The following is a 20,176-nucleotide window of genomic DNA, read 5'->3' as shown; positions in this document are numbered from 1 at the left end:
TTTCCATTGTAATTTAATTAAGTCATATTTAAAATTATTTTAAATCAAAGCTCAAATCCAGTTGCTTTCCATCAGGCTAAAATCAATAACTTTGATTAACAATTGATAAAACAGAAAAACTAGAAAAAAAAACCGAAACTTATCTTGGTCCCGTCCCTTCGGCAGGCCAACCACTTTTCACCCAATTCAAATCACGTAACCAAATGATCATAACAAGGTATAATATGTAATGTGAATCTCATCATCACTCAAGAGAAAACGACATAATCATGAACATGTGATTTGAAATCAAAACATAAATGTAGAATTATAATTTTCCATTACACGGTTTGATGCATCAAAATCACAAACTATTTGCCACTTCCTCCTCATTTTGGATCAGGTCTTGATTTTGTCTCAGATTTGTTGCTACCCGAAAAGCCAAGGGAAAAAAATTAAAAAGGCAATCTCTATCCGATGAACAGGGTACAAAAAATAATTTAAAACACTTTTTAGGCTGCTCAACAACGGCCGGAAGTCTGCATTTAGAGACTTTCAAGATGGTGTTTGAATAATCAATGAAATTGGTACTTATTTTTGCTTGACGAAGGCAGGGAGTATGTGTGTAGATGCATTTATTGTCATCTTGGCATCCTGCTCGTTTCCCTGCTGTCTGGGTATAAACTAATTATAATACAACAAGTTTTGGGATCCTAATAAATTCTATTAGTATTTGGCAGTTGACTGAGGGGTCCTAAATTTGATGGTAGTGGTCCTAAAAAGGCTCCTAAATGTGTCTGCTTTTACTTTGTGGGATAGACCTGCTTGCATACTTAGCACAATATTGTCACCTGCTCTTGCCCGCTGCGTGAAAAGCGATGCAATTCAGGAGTTTACACAAAGACTGGGAACACAGAGCCGCTTCGCACCTCGGTGCCGCAGCCCCCGCTACTAAATGCGAGGTATGTGAGGTCTTTTCTCGGCATTATCACGTACTTCTCAGTGAGCAGGTTTGGAACAGTAAGGTCACGACGGGGACCTTGCCGCCTCCTCTGACCTCCATTGTCTTCTTGTCCCCTCTCGGCTATTAAGCGAAATGGGGCAGGAAGCTGCAGCGGCCTCTCTCCTGTCGCAGGACCAACTAGTTTACTAATGGAAGGTTGCTCGCCTAAATAAAGCTTAATGGCTCATTTAATCTTCTTTTGGAGAGGGCAGGCCAAGAAGATTCCACGTTAGAGTAGAGTGTCATTTATTTCTCTTTGCGTCCTCGCTCGTTAAACGGGGTGCGTCAGCAGACGCGTTGACGCAAAGTCTTCTTACAGTTCTTTTCGGCGGGTTGTTTAAGTGCCGGATGATGAATGTTGACATTGAACGCAACCTCAACTCCTTTCCTCTTTTGTTCTCCAACAGACTTCTGTACAGTTTAGCCTTCAATGCACGTTTCCTGCAGCACCTTTGGCACCTCATCACCTCCATGACCACCAAAATGATAACCGGGTGAGCTTTTACTGATATAACTCTGCAATTTATCAACAGTGGAGTCCAAAATGACCCATTTCTAATCCTTTTTGTGATGAATCTATTACCTGAGTTCCCTCAACAGGACTTTTTGAGTTGTAGAGAACAATACACTTTTTTTTTAATAATGATCGAAAGTACATAAAAATGCAGCCATCTTATTTAAAACAACCCCCCAAATTTGGATTAAATTGAATCGTCTTTATTGTCATTGATATCAATGTTGGAGAATTTTGTTTGCAACAAGATTCGACATGGCAGTCCAAGGTAAACATGTAATAAAGACTTAAAAGAGAAAAAAAAGTATGATATTTTCGGAATGAAAGGCAGAAATAATATTTGCAACTTAGTGGTTAAAGACTGGTCTAAGTTATAATAATAGTGCAATGTGAATGAAAAAGAATAGTGCATCGTAACAATAGCGCAATGAAAAGCAATGCAATAACATTTTACCAGCAACAAAAAAACTAAACAAAAATAGCTCCCAAGGTATATTTTTTTAGAGTTTCATGCAATGAAACTTAGCAGCAACAAAGAAAAACAGTAGTTTGCACAAAAAAAAATCAGACATTTGTCATGAATTTAAAATTACCCAGAACATAATCTTTGAGTTTGAAAGCCACTAATTTGGTTTATTTTGTACCCTAAGCCATTTCATTTAACCCTCTTGTTGTCCTGCCATTTTGTTGTTACAAACATCCCCGAAATTATATTTTGTAACTTTGAATTTTATGATTTTTCTTCGTGTCAACAGTAGAAACAAATGAAAGCGCCTTTTCACATTTCCATGTATAAAAAAGTACAAAGATGTCCGAGAGGCTTGATTAACCCACCTGCTGTGCCTATAAAACGATATTGTTAAGCACAGAAACTCTTTTGAAAACTGTTTATTTTTCATAAAAAAGGGTCAATTATATTTGTTTTAATTCCCCAAATTTGGAAAAAAAATTCAAACAAAATTCGATAGTATGCTTGTTTTTTTGTATATTTCTATTTTGAAAACAAACGGGAAAAACAGTAATTCTATCACAAATTCCCTCAATTGGCCTTCCAAAAATATTTTCAAAAAGCCCTAAATTTGTGTTAAACAACAGCCCAAAAACTGGTATATTTTGGTTTTAATAACTTATGTTTAAACCTTAGTAGACACTGAAAATGAGATGAGAAGACATCGATGGATTTTGAACTTGCAAGAAGGACCGGGAGAGGTGCTCGGATAAAAGAATTCCATCCCTTCCCAAAGCCTCCACCGAGCACCCTTTTTTTATTAAATGTTCAAGGTTACAAAAACAGATATGCCCTTAAGGGTGTGGAAAATCAAAGAGCAGCAACATGAATGGCTGACAGTGACATTGATGTAATGGTAAAAACCATTAAGGACAAATGTGAGTCAATATAAGAAAATCTTCTTTGCATTTGTCCAGTATTTAAAACAATAAAAACGTATCAATGAATGAAAAGATTCGGTCTTTTTGTTGACAAAAACAACCAAAAAACTATCCATCTTGATCAGTTTATACTGTATTTGACAAATTTAAACCTGCCAAATTGCTGACACTTTTTTTAGCTGAACTGCCTTAATCCAACTGACATATTGCGCTGTAAGCAATACCCATTATCTGTGAGAAGGGATCTTTGACGCCTCTAACCATCAATGAGTTCATATCCGCTTTCTCTTCAGCTCAATGATTCCGCTCCTGCAGTTGATCTCCCGAGGCTCGCCCATGTCCTACGAAGACTCCAACCGCATCATTCCGCTTTTCTACCTCTTCAGTTCGCTTTTCAGCCACTCACTCATCTCTGTTCATGACAGCGAGTTTTTCGGACGCGAAATGGAAGGTAAGCCATCTCCTGACATATATCGCTTATTCGGAAACAAAAGTAGCAATATTATTAAATGTATTTTTTTTATTTAATTTTTTGGGGAAATACATTTTAAAAAAGTCTATACGGATGACCCGCGGGATACGACGCTCACATTTTTTGAAATACATTTTGAAAGAGTCTATTCAATAGACCCCCGGGATCCGTTCAGATGTCGGGATCTTAAGGGCAAATTGTTTTATGGCAGGGAATAAAAACCTGTGACAACTAGCTAATGCGTTACAAACAAGAAAAAACATGAAAATAACAAAATAGTAGATAGTCCTACTTACATGTAAATACATGTTTATTATTCAATAACATTACATATAACTGTAAAGAGGGCAGCACGGCGGCGCAGTGGTAAGCGCTTGTGCGGCACAGTTCATGTCATGGGAACCTCCTGCGTGGGTTCAAATCCAGCTCCAGACTTCCTGTGCGGAGTTTGTATGTTCTCCCCGTGCTTGCGTGGGTTTCCTCCGGGCACTCCGGTTTCCTCCCACATTCCAAAAACATGCATTTCAGGTGAATTGGCCGGTCCAAATTGTCCCTAGGTGTGAATGAGCGAGTGAGTTGTCTGTCCCCGTGTGCCCTGCAATTGGCTGGCAACCAGTTCAGGGTGTCCCCTGCCCACTGCCCGAAGATGGCTGGGATGGGCTCCAGCCCCCCCGCGACCCTACTGAGGATAAGCGGTACGGCTAATGAGATGAGATGAGATAACTATAAAGAAAAAAATAGATTTTACTTGCCTCTGGTGTGACAAGACTTGAGCTGGTACAGCGGAGTTAGTGGGTGGATGCAATGGATGGAAAAGATTGCGACGGCAGATTAAAAAAATAAAACTAATGTTAGAAATTCCACTTGCAAAGATTGTTGTACTGTTAGAATTTTTGTTTTGTTTTTAAGCACCTCCTTATTTGTTATAATTGTCCAGATTGTAGATTGCTTACGGCCATCGTCCATAGCCTTCTTTGTATTATTTGATAATGGCAAGATTTGTTTCTGTTTTTATCATCAATGCAAGTCTCAGGAAACTAATCAAATTTTGTTACCCGAGATTCTGAGCTTAACAAAGAAAAAGGGAGCATTTTAGGAAGGAGTTCAGCAAATAGGATATCAGCATCGTTATGAATCCCTGAAACTGCTGTTATGCTATTCTTTTTTTCCATGTTATTTCAAATGTAATTTATTTGTATAATCAAATTATTATTTTTTGTTGTAAAGCTTTTCATAGGCAATAAATTGTCACTCAAAGTGTATCAAAACATTCAGTGTACAATAAGACAATAAAGTAAGACTTCGACCAATAGCAGACAGGCGTCCGAAAGATGTATAAGGCATTTATCTGGCACAGTCATACATACAGACTCCGCAAAATTGATTTTGGGCACGGGAAATAATTTCTTGTTAATATCATAAGGTTGGGGAATATGACTTACGATGGGCTGACATAACCACATTTTCCACACGGTAATGTGAAAACATTGCAAAGTAAGGTGAGTGTAACCCAGACATCTGCTGTATTAATGGGAATAATACAATTGAGATTCAGTTTTTGTACTCAGTTTCAGACGCTCAATCCGAAAAATAACAAGAACTGCCTTTCAGGTCAGACGCAGTCGTCCATGATGCCTTTCACCCTTTCGGAACTAGTGAGTCTTTCTCGCTGCCTTCGGGACGCGTGCCTCGGCATCATCAAACTGGCCTACCCCGAGACCAAAACGGAGCACCGCGAAGAATATATGGCGGCTTTCCGCAGCGTCGGCGTCAAAACCAATGCAGAAGTTCAGCAGCGCATTCAGGCTGAACAGAAACGCTGGGTGCAGCTCTTTAAGGTCAGCCCTATACTTGGATTTATTTTTTCACACAAATGCACTCACACATTGCACAGCCACTTATTTAAATATGACTACACGTGTTTTGAAATTTTCTTTAAAAATTGTCTCTCTGCCCCCCACTAGTGGGACAATTAAGTCTACTTGTGGAATGGCTAAGTTAAGAATATTATTTCATGTAATATTGCATAGTACTGAAAAAAAATTTGCCACATGAGGGCACATTTTTTTGGCTTATTTTTTTTCCTAGAATTTTTATAAACTTATGTATGCCTATATAGAAACAGAAATATTTTTTTTACCAAAGGGTAATATTTTACTTTCTTTTTTTTTTTCATTAAAAGTTCTGTGACTTGTACTACTATCAGCACAGAGGTAGTTCACTAGCTAACACAACTAGTTCTCTCTAAAATTACTGCCAGTGTTATCAGGATATATTAATAGAATCGATGAATTAAAAAAATACTGCTCTACTTGTGTTTTACATTTCATTTGTTAGCAAAGCTAATACAATTTACAGCTGTATTAAGAAAATCCGCGATTGACGTGGATGGATAGTGTTATGAGTGCACTGCAGGAAAGAGTTCTAAATTTAATGGAAGCTAGAGCTGTTGTTGGTGATAGGAATGAGTGGAGAGGTGTTTTGAAAGGATAGTGGGATGTTTAGACGTTTTCTAAGGGATGGACAGGGCACCCGTATGATGCGGCAGGGGTAAACCAGTGAAAGCTGTCAGGCCCTAGTGTTGAACAGAAGAGTGTGTTGTGTCACCCTGACCCGAGTGACATGGCTGCTTTCTTGTGTTCAATTTCATCTGGAGAGACAAAAGCATGACCAACTTAGGTGCCGAGGTGCCTAACTTTGGGTGTTTGGGCATTTGTGTTGGCCATGGTTCAAAAATGTGTGTGTTTTTTTTGTTACTTTTTTCCTTTTTTTAAATTTTCTTTATTTTTGTGTGTGTTTGTCTTGGTGTCGGTCACCCCTCTTGGGGGATATGACCAGGGTAGATAGATAGATAGATAAAAAAAATCTGCATGAGTGGGGGTAATTGCATGGTGACCTGTGCTTTGGTGGAAATCAAGCATGAACAAATGAATGGGCAAATACAAAGAGGAGCATCTGTATAGGTCATCCGTCGGCTATTTACCTCAATGAAATGAGATGGAAAACAGGTCAACTTTCCCCTTACCTCCCTCATTCCTGGTTCCTTGCTGCAATTAAAGAAAAAAAGCAATCAGGTGACTTTGTAGCGGTTTACCCGATGTAGAAAATCACCGCTTTTTTTCCAGAAGGTGGGTAACTACCTGAGAAGCCAGTGGGCGGCTGATTTTCATAAAATATCCGCTGGAAGGCCTCTTGTCAGCTAAAACGACCCATTAAAGAAGTGGGGAGCAAGGAAAGTGCATTTTCCAAATTGAGCGCTGGGATTTACAGTCGCTTTAACGCCGCTGACCCCTAACACGCTAATGTTTGCTTGGTGTCATCAGCCGTCCCTCCCCATCTTTTATCGTCCCCATTGTCGAGCTATCTATTTAATTGAAAGAAGCTAATTGAATGAAAATGATCAACTAAGCTTGTATTAATATTGCTAATGGAACTTCCTTCTTGGCCATGTTTGGAGAACCGTGTCATGCCGGAGTTTGGGAGAGGCCCATTAAGGCTCGCACTTAACCCGATGGGCTGATTAAGGAATGCTTATTCATTCGACAGTCGGGGGGCGATGCGCTCCCAACACATCGCTGCCTTCCATTTACAGCGTTTTGCACTCGCTGTTATGGCCCGCGCTGCCAGATTAATCGGCGTTTTATAAAAATGACGTGCTTTAGGGGAGAAGTCTTCGATTTGGACCGTTTAGCCCGTGCTTCATATGGAAATTGTCCTGCCGTAACTGTTATGACAGGACGTAAGAACTCTTAGGAGGGGGGGTTTTGCAGTAAGGTTAAAAGGCATTTTCAAGCAATAGTGAATACATCTGTAATTCAGGTTACTTTTTGTTTTGTTTTTACAAACATTTCTTTTCGCAGAGTCAAGTCATGTTTATTTGTTAATGGCTATCCATTAATCACAAAGATTCTCAAAGGCCTAGCAGACCACAGATTATTGCAAACCATAGACTATAAATACACCATCCGCTGAGCTAAGACCTACATGAGGGCAAGGAAAAACTCAAAGTCAAAACCTCAACATGAGGAAAATGAAGAAACCCCGAGGAGGGACTGCGCATGAGGTAATCCCGCTTCCAGGATGACCAGGCTGCACTGGTTGTTGCAATAACAAATAATACACAGATATTGTCAACATAAAATATAGGTTATTCATATGCTATAGAATAGAAGTGTTTTTTAAGCCTAGATTTGAAAATTTCCAATGAGGTTGCAGATCGAATCTCAGGGGGAAGGGCATCGGGGCCCAAATGGTGAACGCTCTCGAACCCGCGGATCTCTTCTTGGCTCTTGGGATCACTAGTAGACCAGCAAAATTAGAGTAATAATAATTCAAAATAGAAATTGAACCCATTCCAAAGTATTCATATAAATTAATTTTTAGATTCTTGACAGTAACCAAACCACCTAACTTTACTTTAAAGGGACATTGTAATATTCGACCACTAGATGGAACTGTATTGTCTAGTGCGATCAAAGACAAGTTTTAAATGAGCACAACGTAGCAGCAAGATGCCAGACAAACATGGCAGCGACTACTAGGTACAGATTCTGCAATGTAAAAGATATACCAAGTTTATCGACTTATAAATATGTATTAAAATTAAGATTGACGTGATTGCTCATGTATATTTTCCTATTTTTTAAATCAATGTATTGTATTTTACTGAATGAAGATATATTTGTACCACTAGGAGGCACTCAATATTACACATTCCCTTTAAGTACAGTGAAAGATGTTTGTCTTTTTTTTCTTAATGTATACTTTACCTTATGAAATGAAATTTCATTAGTGCTTCTCGAGTAAAAAATATGAGAACAAAATAAAAATTAGAACTATAAATAAAATAAATATACAGGTTTTTTTTTAGGAATGCCAATTTGAGATACAAACATATTTACAATTTTTTTATTTAACTGTAGTTTTTAAGCTTGTTTTTTTAAAGGCAAAAAAATCCTAATACAATATTCTTAATTTTCTTTATATAAATAAGTAACAAAAGGGTGATAAAACTGTTCAGACAATTCTGTTTTTTAATTATTTTTTTCTCACAAAAAAATTGCAATTTAAAAAAAGAAGCATGCAAGCATGGGGAGAACATGCAAACTCTGCACAGGAAGCCTGGTAGCTGGATTTGAACCCATGACCTCAGAACTGTCCTGTAGACGTGCCGCACTGCAAGACAGACTATGCAGATTACTGCGACAATATTAGCATTCTACACTGACGTCTGCTACCAGTGACGGACGGAGACGATCCAGATTAGACAAGCTCGGTCTAACAATTTTTTTTTAGATTAAAAATAATTCCCATACAAAATTTTGTACATGGAGTACACAATTTCAAATGATTAAAAAACAAATAAAATACAAGGGAAAAGTATAAGTTGACAGGTATGCAATAATATCCTCACCTACCTTAATCAATCCGAGATTGTGGTCATATCTAAACTCCTTCCCTCTTGGGTGGACAGACAGATAGTGTGAAGCACATTTTAAAGCGCTCTGGGAGGTCTTCACTGACTTGAAAAGTGCTAAATCTAAATGCAGACCATTTACCGTATAGGTAAATGAATATTTGAATACTTATCAGATCATATAATTTATCGCAATTTTAGTACATCTTTTGTTGTTAATTTTGTGGATTCCCTATTTCTGTGTGTTTTTACCAGGTAATCACAAATTTGGTGAAAATGTTGAAAGCTCGCGACATCAGACGACCTTTCTGTCCGTCGGGCCACTGGCTCTCCCAGGAGGTCAACATCCGAGCCGATAAGGTACCATTTGTAGAAGAATAAATGAGTTTTTTTTTCTTCATTTATTGAGTTTAAAACATTCCTGCGGCTACTCAGGTCACTCAACTGTACGTGCCGTCTGCCCGACATATGTGGCGAACGAGAAGGATGGGCCGCATCGGACCCCTTCAGTCAACACTGGATGGTATAATTATTTTTTTTTATTTTATTATTTGATCATGTGGCCAAAGATCTTCTAACTTCTACTAGTAATATCCAAAGTTTGTGTAGCAAATTTAGGGATCAATACATTATTTGAATACATAAACAATGGGCGAATGACAATGAAGAGGTTAGTTCAATCTTTTAAATTGCCTCGACTTCTAGGAGTACCACATTCATTTTAAGATAATTTAATCAGGAAAACGGATTAAAAACCTTGCAAATAGTCTCAAGAGTGGCTACACGACAATTAAGTTAATTATTTTCTACCGCATTTGGAAGTTTGGCATAAACACTCAGAGTTAGGGAATTTTGGTTTACTTATCATCTATATAAGAAACTTTAATGGAACACACACAAAAAATTATAAGAAGAAAAAGACAGTCAGACAGAAAGAAAGATAGGTTGTGTTTCTGGCAGGTATCATTAGGATAGCAAAAGATAGAACTTTAGGCAACCAGGCGTTATTGTAATTTGCTCTAATTCACCTATATTCACACCAATATCTACCTAAAACCGTTACGATACCGGTAACCATTTGGTTGAACTTTGTTTGCTGTGCGTTGATGCAATGATGGTTGAGGCTGGTTCAGGGAGTCCTTATGGGAGACTGCAGTGTGCAATCCTCAAGTCTTGAGGCCTAGTTCCGACCAGTATCACTGCTTGAAGTGTGTTAATGTAGCTTTGGTTGTCTGCTGGCGGCTTGCGGGTCCGTTCTTTGTCCCGCGGGGCTCCTTCTGCCAGCATATGTCAGGGTCCCCTACGCTAACTTTTGGCCCAACCGTGAATGAGCGTGCGATTTGAACTTTTTGGTTGTTTGCTCAAAACACAATACAATTCAATCACATCGTTTTGACACAAACAGGTCATATTCCAATGATAACTCTTTCTTGTATGTGAACTCAGATGGGTTGGTTCAATCCTCTAGAGTTCACTGGGGAGGGGTAATTCATGTCTGTGTTGCCTTCCCCGGAAAACCGAAGGCTGTCCAAAATTGATGTACGCTACACTTATACCGTTATATATATTTTTATTTACATGGAGAGTCTTGCAAATAATTAGGGCCATGAAAGCATAGTAAGACCTTGCTCATAGTACAATAAGGAGCCATTTTAAGTGTGTGTGTGTGTGTGTGTGTGTGTGTGTGTGTGGGCGCGAGACTGTGTTGCATCAAAACAAGCTACTAACAATGTGCGTATGAGCTACCTAATGTCACTCTCAAGTTGTATGGCCTATATTCAATTAGCTTGAAAGTACCCGCTGAACTCGGCCACATCTGCCCCTGCTGTTTGCACGCTCCTTTTCTCATTTGTTTAAATGGACATTCCCCCTTCCCTCGTAGTCGTCCCCCCACCATTGATGAACGAGCGGTGTATTGACCAACCCTGACGGAGGCAGTATTTCTTCTCAAAGATGGAAAGCTGATGGCGAAATGCAGATCAGACTGACTAATTGAGTGGAATAATTGAGCTGGAGTGGAGGCTAAGTGAGGAGTTTTGCTATTGTGGCGTTTTTCCCTCCCTCATGGAGTTTAATAGAAAACAAACATCAACTTAATGGATAAATGCCCGGCAAGCGGATAGACTGGTCGATTTAATGCAGCGAACCATGTGTGAACCTTAAAAAGTATGAAAAAAAATAATAGAGCATGTAAAGAAAGGCCTTTTACCCCTAAAATATTTGTTTATATATATATTCCCCAGTGTATGCCTTTTTTACAAGCAAAAGTTGATTTAAGTGACAAGACAAATTGTTATTATTTTTTGCAATATTTTTTCTCTGCAGTGGGCTCTGAACCTCCACAGTTGTCTGTGTCTGAAGAGAGACATTTGGCCATTCTCACCGAGCTCCCTTTTGTTGTTCCCTTCGAGGAGCGAGTCAAGGTAACGGCCGTGCCAACATGTAGCCGGTTTAGGCAAAATATATTTAAGATCAAAAATGTCAAAATAAAATTAATGATTAAATAATCACATGAATAATAAAATAATGTATAAACGGATGCAAGAAATAGTGATGAAAATAGAAACAACAAAATACACAAACAAAAAAAACTGGATTCAAAACCAAACTATCAGTTATACGAATGCAAATAGAAATTGTATTAAATCTCATTCGGTAAAAATGTTTTCCCTTCTCTTTTCAAGCCGCAGATGCTGTTAGCATGATATACTTGATGCATTGTTATCCAAATTATGTATTGATATCTGAATTATTTTAGATTTATTCTTATTTTTCGTTTATTTAATTTTCATTTTTGTTTTCTTTCATATTTTAAACGGAAGATTTATTTATTATCTCAAGCATTTTTAGTCTTACATGACCGAAAAGTTTTTATAACTACACTAAAACAGGTGAATGAAGAAAAAGTATAGAAATGTATCTTTTGTACTTGGACTAATCATATCTGATTGTTCCTTACCAATAAAATAATTTGAATTTTGTTTGCAAAATAACCTTTAAGTACTTATTTTTGATTAAATATGCAGCAAATATTAGTATCCCTTTTATTTTAATTTGATGAATCCTAATCTAAATGTTACAATATGGTGTGCTAGATCTTCCAGAGGTTAATCTTTGCTGACAAACGCGACGTACAGGGTGACGGGCCCTTCTCCAACGGCATTGTCGTCACCATCCGACGCAACTACATCTACGAAGACGCCTACGATAAACTCTCGCCAGAAAATGGTACAACTATCTACAGTTTTTTTTTTCCTTTTTTGTCACATTATTACTATCAGGAAATTGTTTCATCGACTTCCACTTGGCAAGATGATGCAAGCGCAGCACTGTAAACATTCACACTCTTTCTAAAACTCTTATTCAGCCCTATAAAATCTTTATATGAAGGATCAAGGTAAAAATCAAGGTTAGCTCCCCCGCCCGCGTCACGTATTGGATTTCGAGCGAGGCGCACATAATCGCGCTTGCGATTATTCTAATGGAAGGCATAAAAGGCGGAATCAATTATTTTAAGTCACCTCTTTTGTGTTTTGAATTGAAAAGGCCACCCGGTCCACTCTGATTAAAAAGAGTAGTAGGCCGAAGACATGATCTATATCATTTATGCGTCTATAAGTTATTGCCTCTTGATTTACCGCCTTGCATTAATGATTCTGAGGAATGACCTTTTTAAAATATCCTACGGTGAACGTTTTGGCCTTGCAAAGGTTTTTTTTTTTACATTTTTTGATTTGTGTATGTTTTTGTCAAATTGTGCTTTATTTTTATTTTTTAACATTTAAATTTAGTTTCAGAAGGATATATCTATTTTTTATTAACTTTGAATTAGGATTTTTTTTTTACATTTTGTTTTTGTTAATAATTTTTTTATTTTATTTTTTGTTATTTATTGTTTAATTTTCTCAATTGATGTTTTATTATTATCTTAGCTTTTATGTAAATATGTTATTTATATTTCATAAAAAATTATCAATATTTTTGTTCATTATTTTTATATTTTTTTTCTCAGTTTTTTTAGATGTTTACTGTTTGAATTGTATTTCTTTTAAACTTTTTCTTTGCATTTATATTCTATTTGTTAAAATAATTTTGTATTTTTATGTTTTATTTTTTAATGTTGTATTTTCATTCTTTTGAATATGTATTTTTCTAATTTTATCAATCGTTCATAGTTTTTGTTTACGGTTTAATCTTTAATTTAATTTTTACATTTGTACTTTTTATTTTCATTTATTTGTTTATTTTGTTTGTTTTTATTTTATATTTTATTATTTTGTACTTATATTTGTAACTATTTGTATTTATTAATAAGTTTGTATTTTTATCTTTGTTTTCTTTTTTCTTTTCTTTTACATGTGTATTTTTTATTATTTGAATTTTAATGTTCTTGTCATTTTTATGAGTTTTGTTTTTTGATATTTTTTACTTTATTTATTTAATCTTTTATTTTACTGTAAATGTTTTCAAATAATTAGAACCAGACTTAAAGAAAAGAATCCGGGTGCACCTGCTGAACGCCCACGGTCTGGATGAGGCGGGCATCGATGGAGGGGGGATCTTCCGTGAGTTCCTCAACGAGCTCCTCAAATCGGGCTTCAACCCCAACCAAGGTGTCTTCAAGACCACCAATGAGGGCCTGCTTTACCCAAACCCCGCAGCCGAGACCCTAGTAGGGGAATCCTTCACACGACACTACTATTTCCTCGGCCGGATCCTGGGAAAGGTGAGCTCTACAGCAAAATAGTGAGTGATTGATTATGTAGTCCCAAAGTCGGTGTGTTGATCAAAAATCATGAGCTGGTTCATCTCACTGATTGACATTGACATTTTTATTATTTTTCCAACTGATCATCATATACAAGGTTATAACAAATTCAAGATCAACAGCTTAGATAAACCATTGAGAAAACAAAAGGGAGAAAAAAGGTTGGTAGGAAAAAGCCAGAGCTTATCTTGGACAATCTGAACACTTTCACATTAATCAAATCATGTATCCTGAGTTTTATAACAAGGCATTATTTGTGCAATGTGAAAAGTGTCCTTCTCGTTTGATTTTCTTTACTTTGAAGACTCCTCGGACTTCATTCATAAAACTGTGCATAGGAAAGATAACTAAAGGTGGCATCGATTACGCCGCTGCGTTTTTTTCAAATGTACCGTTCATATGTGTTATGCAAAAGTAATGTTTTTTTGGCTCAAATGTATCTATTTCAGATACTTTCTTTGGTTTTATCTATCTATTGTTTTGCCGTAGTTTCTTGTTTCTCCAGATTTTGCGCGTACGGCAAGGCCAGAGCTCCCGCGAAAGACCGCACATTAGCCATTCAAGTTAGTGTTTTATGAACATGAAACCTTGGTTACAAATGGCATATGCCTTTTTTGTGCATACGTAGTCTTATATAAGGCCTGGTCTGATTTAAGAGCTACAGTGAAGTTGAAACCATGGCCAAGGCTGCCTTCTACAAACTGCAGTGTTTGTAAAACTTGATTTAATTTATATTTTTTAATAAGTCAGTCAAATCAGCTCAATGCCCGGGCTTGATTGTTTACTTATGTTTTTTCTGCTCCTGTGTGTGCATCTCATGCTAATCGCTTGAAATCAGCCTTAAAGGTATTCCCAAATTCTTCACAATGGGGTGCTTAGTTTTAGGTGTCCTCAAAATGTTTACAATTAAATATTTTCTCTACTAAGCATGTGATAACATTGCCCAACTGAGTTCAAATAGCCTTTACATATTTTTTCCACCGTGCTTATCTGCATTTATCTTACTTTTCCCCGGCAGTGTTTCGGCTAAGGAGCACTTTACGCTGGAGGAGGGAGAGGCGAGGGAAGGAGGGAGGAAAGTGATTTCAAGTGCAAGTGCTCGGTTTTCTTTAATTCCAGGAGTAAAATTGTGAAAGTAGGGAAAAGATCTGTTTCAAATACACTCAAAAAAAAAAATCCAAAAAAAGATGAAAAAGAAAGGATATATTTATAGCACAACAAGAATTTCACATACTTGCACCCGCAACAAAAGGACCTGACAGCGACTGCAATAATAGTTTCAGCCAGAAGATGGGGTCAACAAGTCCAAAATTTTGAATTTATCTAATTTAATTGTTAATTAGTCATAAAGGCTACAAGTGTTTTAGGCGAGGATTTGGTAGTTTTTGTGGAGAAAGCCCAAGTGTTGCGTCGCAGGTAGATGCTAACGGTGTTGGTCATTAGCTGTTCGAAATTAGAAATATCGCGGGAAATTAGATGAAATTTGTGAAGAATACGCAAGAATAGAAAGGACCTTCAAAATGGTCATGGTTGTGCACATTGTATTTCGAGAAGGATTGGCAGACTGAGAAAGAAAATCAAACTGCTTGCAAAAACGTCTGTTGTCGCAAGCGGTTTGCAGTAACCTGATGCCTGCTCCGTTCCTAAAAATTAGTTCTGTGGGAAGCGATCGGACACCTTGACTTAATTGAAAAAAACAAAACAATGATTTGGGAACATATTTTAATGCGTCCGCCGGTTGATAAGAATAGCTTCCATGCAGAAGCTATCATTCCCGACTGAGAGGAGCAAACAAGCGTCTGACAAGCAGTGGCTTCCCAATTAGAGTTTCCATTAGACGCTGATTCGCTTTCCCTTGTTTGTGTAGCCGGCCTTAAATCAGTTGCGCCCACTGCACATAAATATGCATTAGAAGCATGAGCTAATAGTGTTTTGATCTGTTTTATAGTCCAGGCTTTCTTCTTTTCTCTGTAAGCACTTCAGGTGGAGTTACTGAAAAACTAATTAGCTTTTTTATTTAAGAATGTTTTGACCATATTATGTGCGACAGTGTACCTCAACCTTTTTCGTTGGCATATGCCTATGACATGTTTTCTTTGACGTTTCTCTTATTTTATATTGGTATTTGCCTAAATATATTTATATTTATTCCCAATTTTTATTTGGTTGTGTTAAATAAAAAGTATTTTCTTATTTTAATAAAAAAACTATAACTATTTGCCATAATTAATATTAGTGGATTTATATTGTTTTTTTATATTGTTATTTCTAAAATGTATATTCATTTCATATTTTTCTTGTGTCTCTTAAAAGTGAATGTTCTTATTTTAATTAAGAAATATATCTGATTAATTTTTTTTTTGTGAAATAATACTCTGCTCATTTTCATTTGATTTCTTACATTCATATGATTTGAATATTATTATTAAATATATTTATATTTATTAATTTTCTTCCTAGTATGCAAGTATTCTATTTTTGGGGTAAAAAAGAGAAATAATATCTGCCATCACCCTTATGACAACTTTGATCAATTTATTTTTAGTTAGGTTTTTCTATTTCTGTTTTTATAGTATTTTTTTATGCACTTATTCATATTTTTTTTTCGTGTTAGTCAAGTAACATATTTGGATTTTCTTTTTTATTATAGTTTAAAAAAATAAAATTTGAAAAAAAACAATTCATAATTAATTTTTTTCATGTTAGTCAAGTAACATTTTTTTATAGTTTAAAAATTAAAATAAGGAAAAAAAAGGCAGCACGGCAGCGCAGTGGTTAGCACATGTGTGGCACGGTTCTCAGGTCAATGGATCAATGTGTGGAGTGTGCATGTTCTCCCCGTGCTTGCGTGGGTTTCCTCCTGGCACTCAGGTTAATTGGACGGTCTAAATTGTCCCTAGGTGTGAATAAGCAAGTTAATTATCTGTCCCTGTGTGCCCTGCGACGGGCTGTCAAACAGTTCAGGGTGTCCCCTGCCCACTGCCCGAAGATAGCTGGGATGGGCTCCAGCACCCCCGCGACCCTACTGAGGATAAGCAGTGCAGATAATGGAAAATGAGAAAAAATATGCCATCCTCCAAACGAGATAATTATGCTTATTTTACAGATTTTTTGCCCTATTTCATAGAAAAATTAAGAAAAAAAAATTATTTAAAAAATATTACTCAAAATTAGAATACTGCTTAGCACCAATTGTTTTAAAAAGTAGTTAACACAAGTTTTTAAAATAAAAAATTAGAAGAGTAATATTTTTCAGTCTGGGTACGTATTTGCTGTGATAATGCCCCCAATAAGCAGGTCGGCGCCTTGCTGAATGGGTAAGTGTGAAGCACATTGTAAAGCGCTTTGGGAGGTCTTCATTGATTTGAAAAGCGCTATATAAATGCAGACCATTTACCATTTAGATTTGAAATGCATTGATGCCACTTTAATACATGAAAGCCTTTAATTACCCCTTTTGAGAACCCCTGATGTACTCCATCAATATGTATATTAAACAGGATAACAGGATTGCAGGTTTCACTTCAGGGGATGTTGTAATTGTGGCCTGTGCAGTCCTTTGAGACTTTTTGTGATTAAGGGCTATACAAATAAATGTGACTTGACTTGTTTTAGTATTGACGTATAAAGCAGTGTGATAGTGCAGAACTCGAATGGAGTGAATTTGTTCTTCCAGGCTTATGCTTTGAATCTGACAAGAGAGAAAACGCTCATATCAGACCCGATTATCGGTTTAGGTGAGCATAAAATCCACTTATCAGAACATCAATTTTGTGTATTCTCTTTACACTCACTCCTATCATCCGCCAACGCTAATAGTGTTGGAAATAAATGTGAGTTTGACTTTCAATTAACCTGAGCTCAAGTTCCTCCCTCCCGCCATAAAAATGGACGTTTGAGCGGCCATTTTGAGCGGCCCCGTCGGTATTTGTTTAGCGGCAAAGCCTTTATATAGATTGCCATTGCATCACCGGCGTGGCTCAAAGGACACGGGAGATTAATATAGTTAATTAATGTCGGAGGCGTGCCATTGTTGCGAGGGCGGGTGATGCATTACAGGCGCGAAGGGGCTTGTCTAGTGGGGTACTCACCCAAATGGGATTGAGCATCAGGAGCAGCCGACGCCTGTCATCCTTCTTCCTCACTTGTCCACCCAGTTGACAAGCGGGAAGATTTAAGGCGTAAACATAAAAAACGTTTGTGTTCCAAACCAACTCGCAATAGGTGGAAATCAGAAGCGTCAACAATCTTTTTTCCATATCTGCAGTTCTCCTTAATGCTTTTAGGATTGCTCAACGACGCTTACTGTGAATTCCAAACAACGGGCAGCTACTTTTTTCCCTACATTTTAAACAGAACAGTTACAAATACGATAGGCCGGTTGCCTCAGCCGGTGCCTAGAAGCTAGCTTAGAACTGGTGCAGACCAGAGGATTTCGATTGTTTGAGTAAAACAAAGCAGCGTGATGATGAGGCGATTTGAATTCTGACAAGTGCTCTGAATGTCAAAGTATAGAAATTTAATGAAGCACAGGTAAAAAGCATGAATAACTATGACTCTCTTCGGTAGTCAATTGCCTCATCATCTAATTAGTGATGCGCATAAAAGGATGAAGGAGATTCCCACTGTTCTTATGGAGCAGGATCGCGATCTTGACAGAATCAGCGACATTTCTAGTACAGAAAAGTACCACAATGCTGATAGCTGATAATTTTCTTTGATCATGAATATTTCATATTTTATGATGTGAATGATTTCAGTCAAATAAGTGAAAATATACTATCATAATAATCTCTAACCTTATTTATTTACCTCTAGTAATCTTTTTAAATGTTTTAATTCAGGTTAAAAGGTAAACATGTCCTAATAATAATAGTTCAGCTCAAGTTTTTTTAAATAGTTTTATTTTTATTACCATATTAAATCCTATTCTAACGGTTATCTTGTTTTGATATTTTTTTTATGAGGATAATAAAAAAATAACATTTAAAATGAGCATTCTTTTTATTTTTATTATTTAACTCTATATTTTTTCTTTTTCAGCATTATTTTTCTACTAGGGAAAAGAAATCGTTAGACCAATCCTTAAAAGGACCAAAATTGTTAATGGAAAAACATTTGTTATTATTTTTCAAATAGCACCATTTTGATAATCGTGCTCCCACAGTTCTCCAAATTAGACGAAAAATACCTTTTTCTGTGTTCTCATTCCAATTTGAAATTGATATTAAATCAACACAAAGTAGTTTGATACATATAATGGTGACTTGTTAGCAATAATCTAACACTGACACATCATGCAATGCGATGGACCTGCTATAGGAAATGGTTACATACATTTTACTATTTTTCCAGCGTATATACTGTAGTTATTTGTCCACTTGATTTTTCTGTATTTTTGCACTCATGCAAAGCAGATATAGCAGCGCATTGCCACCATCTTGTGGCCAATGCAATCCTTGAAGATCATCCAATATTTTACTACCCATTAAAAAAAATCTCTTGCATCCCAGAGAGAAGTTTGCATCTCTAAACAGAGAAAGCGCTTTCTCACCCCCATTAACTGCGAAGGTGAGCACACCGAGCCCCCCACCTTTGATGGATGTTGATGCCTTTTAAAGGCATTATAATTTTATTGATTGCTAATGTTGTAAATTAAGTGCTTTATTTGGCAGCCAACAGAATGCACCTGCAATGTTGTTGGCATTTATTCCACCTGATGGCGCCGAGATCTGTTTTAATTGCGCCGCCGCTGCACTCACTTATATTAAAACGCCCGGAGGGCCATAATAATTAATTCTTAACGTCCCCAAGTCATTTTGGCACAATTTCTGGCAATAAACACTCGTAAATAAGGTAAGTGGTGCTGGGGAAAAAACATGACGGCAGTTTCTTTCTTTCTTTCTTCTTCTTACCATCCATAAATGTGGCCTCTTCCCAGCACTAGCCTTATTGATAGGTTCCCAGGGGCCATACGGCACATATGGTTCCCAACGAGCACTGGCCTGGACTGAAAACACTAAGTGGATTATTTTTGCATAAAAAATAGACAAAGTTTGAAGTTGCACAATTAACCTGTGTTTAGAAAATAGCCGTGATTTACGAGCAGGCGCGCGTGTGTGTTTAAGATGCATGCATTATGGAAATCCTTTAGATTTATAATCCATTTAGCTGATGCGGTCAGGGTTTTTAGCGCTATCATTTATAAGGATACGCATATTTTAGCCTGGCCAATGGGACTTCTTTTTCGGGACATTAGCTTTAGGGTTTTATGAGTCACCTGCTTGCTGCTGCTTCTTAATGGCGTTGCAGGTCAAGGTGAGAATCGGCATTTATAAAAGTTTCGGATGCCACCTTAGATGGATTGTGTTACGATGTTGCGCCGGCAGATTTACAAGCTTATTGAAACAGTCGATAGAAGTTGTTGTATTGCGCTCTGTGTTTTCTTACACTTTGGAGTAGATGCTTTTCTAAGTTTTTTTCAGAGCATGTTATGAGAATTGTAGTTGAGTAAAAAAAATGTGAAACAAAACACTACCCCCCAAAAATATTTTTTTTATTATCCATGGTTTGTACGGGTGCTTGAAATCCTTGAAAATGCTTTAATGTTATTTGAATTTTAATGTTATGTTTTC

At 36.9% G+C, this 20,176-nt stretch overlaps 1 protein-coding gene across 1 annotated transcript in view; it reads left to right on the top strand.

Moving 5' to 3' along the window:
• ube3c (ubiquitin protein ligase E3C) overlaps positions 1-20,176 on the top strand; it is a 50,508-nt gene that overhangs the window by 15,043 nt on the left and 15,289 nt on the right. The window contains exons 12-19 of the mRNA XM_088322646.1: positions 1,390-1,476; positions 3,179-3,336; positions 4,969-5,195; positions 9,029-9,133; positions 9,209-9,296; positions 11,099-11,196; positions 11,869-12,001; positions 13,252-13,499. Of these exons, the coding sequence (XP_088178772.1) occupies positions 1,390-1,476; positions 3,179-3,336; positions 4,969-5,195; positions 9,029-9,133; positions 9,209-9,296; positions 11,099-11,196; positions 11,869-12,001; positions 13,252-13,499 (1,144 nt within the window). The remainder of the gene's footprint in view (positions 1-1,389; positions 1,477-3,178; positions 3,337-4,968; positions 5,196-9,028; positions 9,134-9,208; positions 9,297-11,098; positions 11,197-11,868; positions 12,002-13,251; positions 13,500-20,176) is intronic.

This window comes from Urocampus carinirostris, chromosome 18 (genome assembly GCF_059441175.1).
Source record: "Urocampus carinirostris isolate Australia breed hairy pipefish chromosome 18, RoL_Ucar_1.0, whole genome shotgun sequence".
Classification (NCBI taxonomy): Eukaryota; Metazoa; Chordata; class Actinopteri; order Syngnathiformes; family Syngnathidae; genus Urocampus; species Urocampus carinirostris.
The sequence above is the reverse complement of the archived record's forward strand: the minus strand, read 5'-3'. Positions and strand labels throughout refer to the sequence as shown.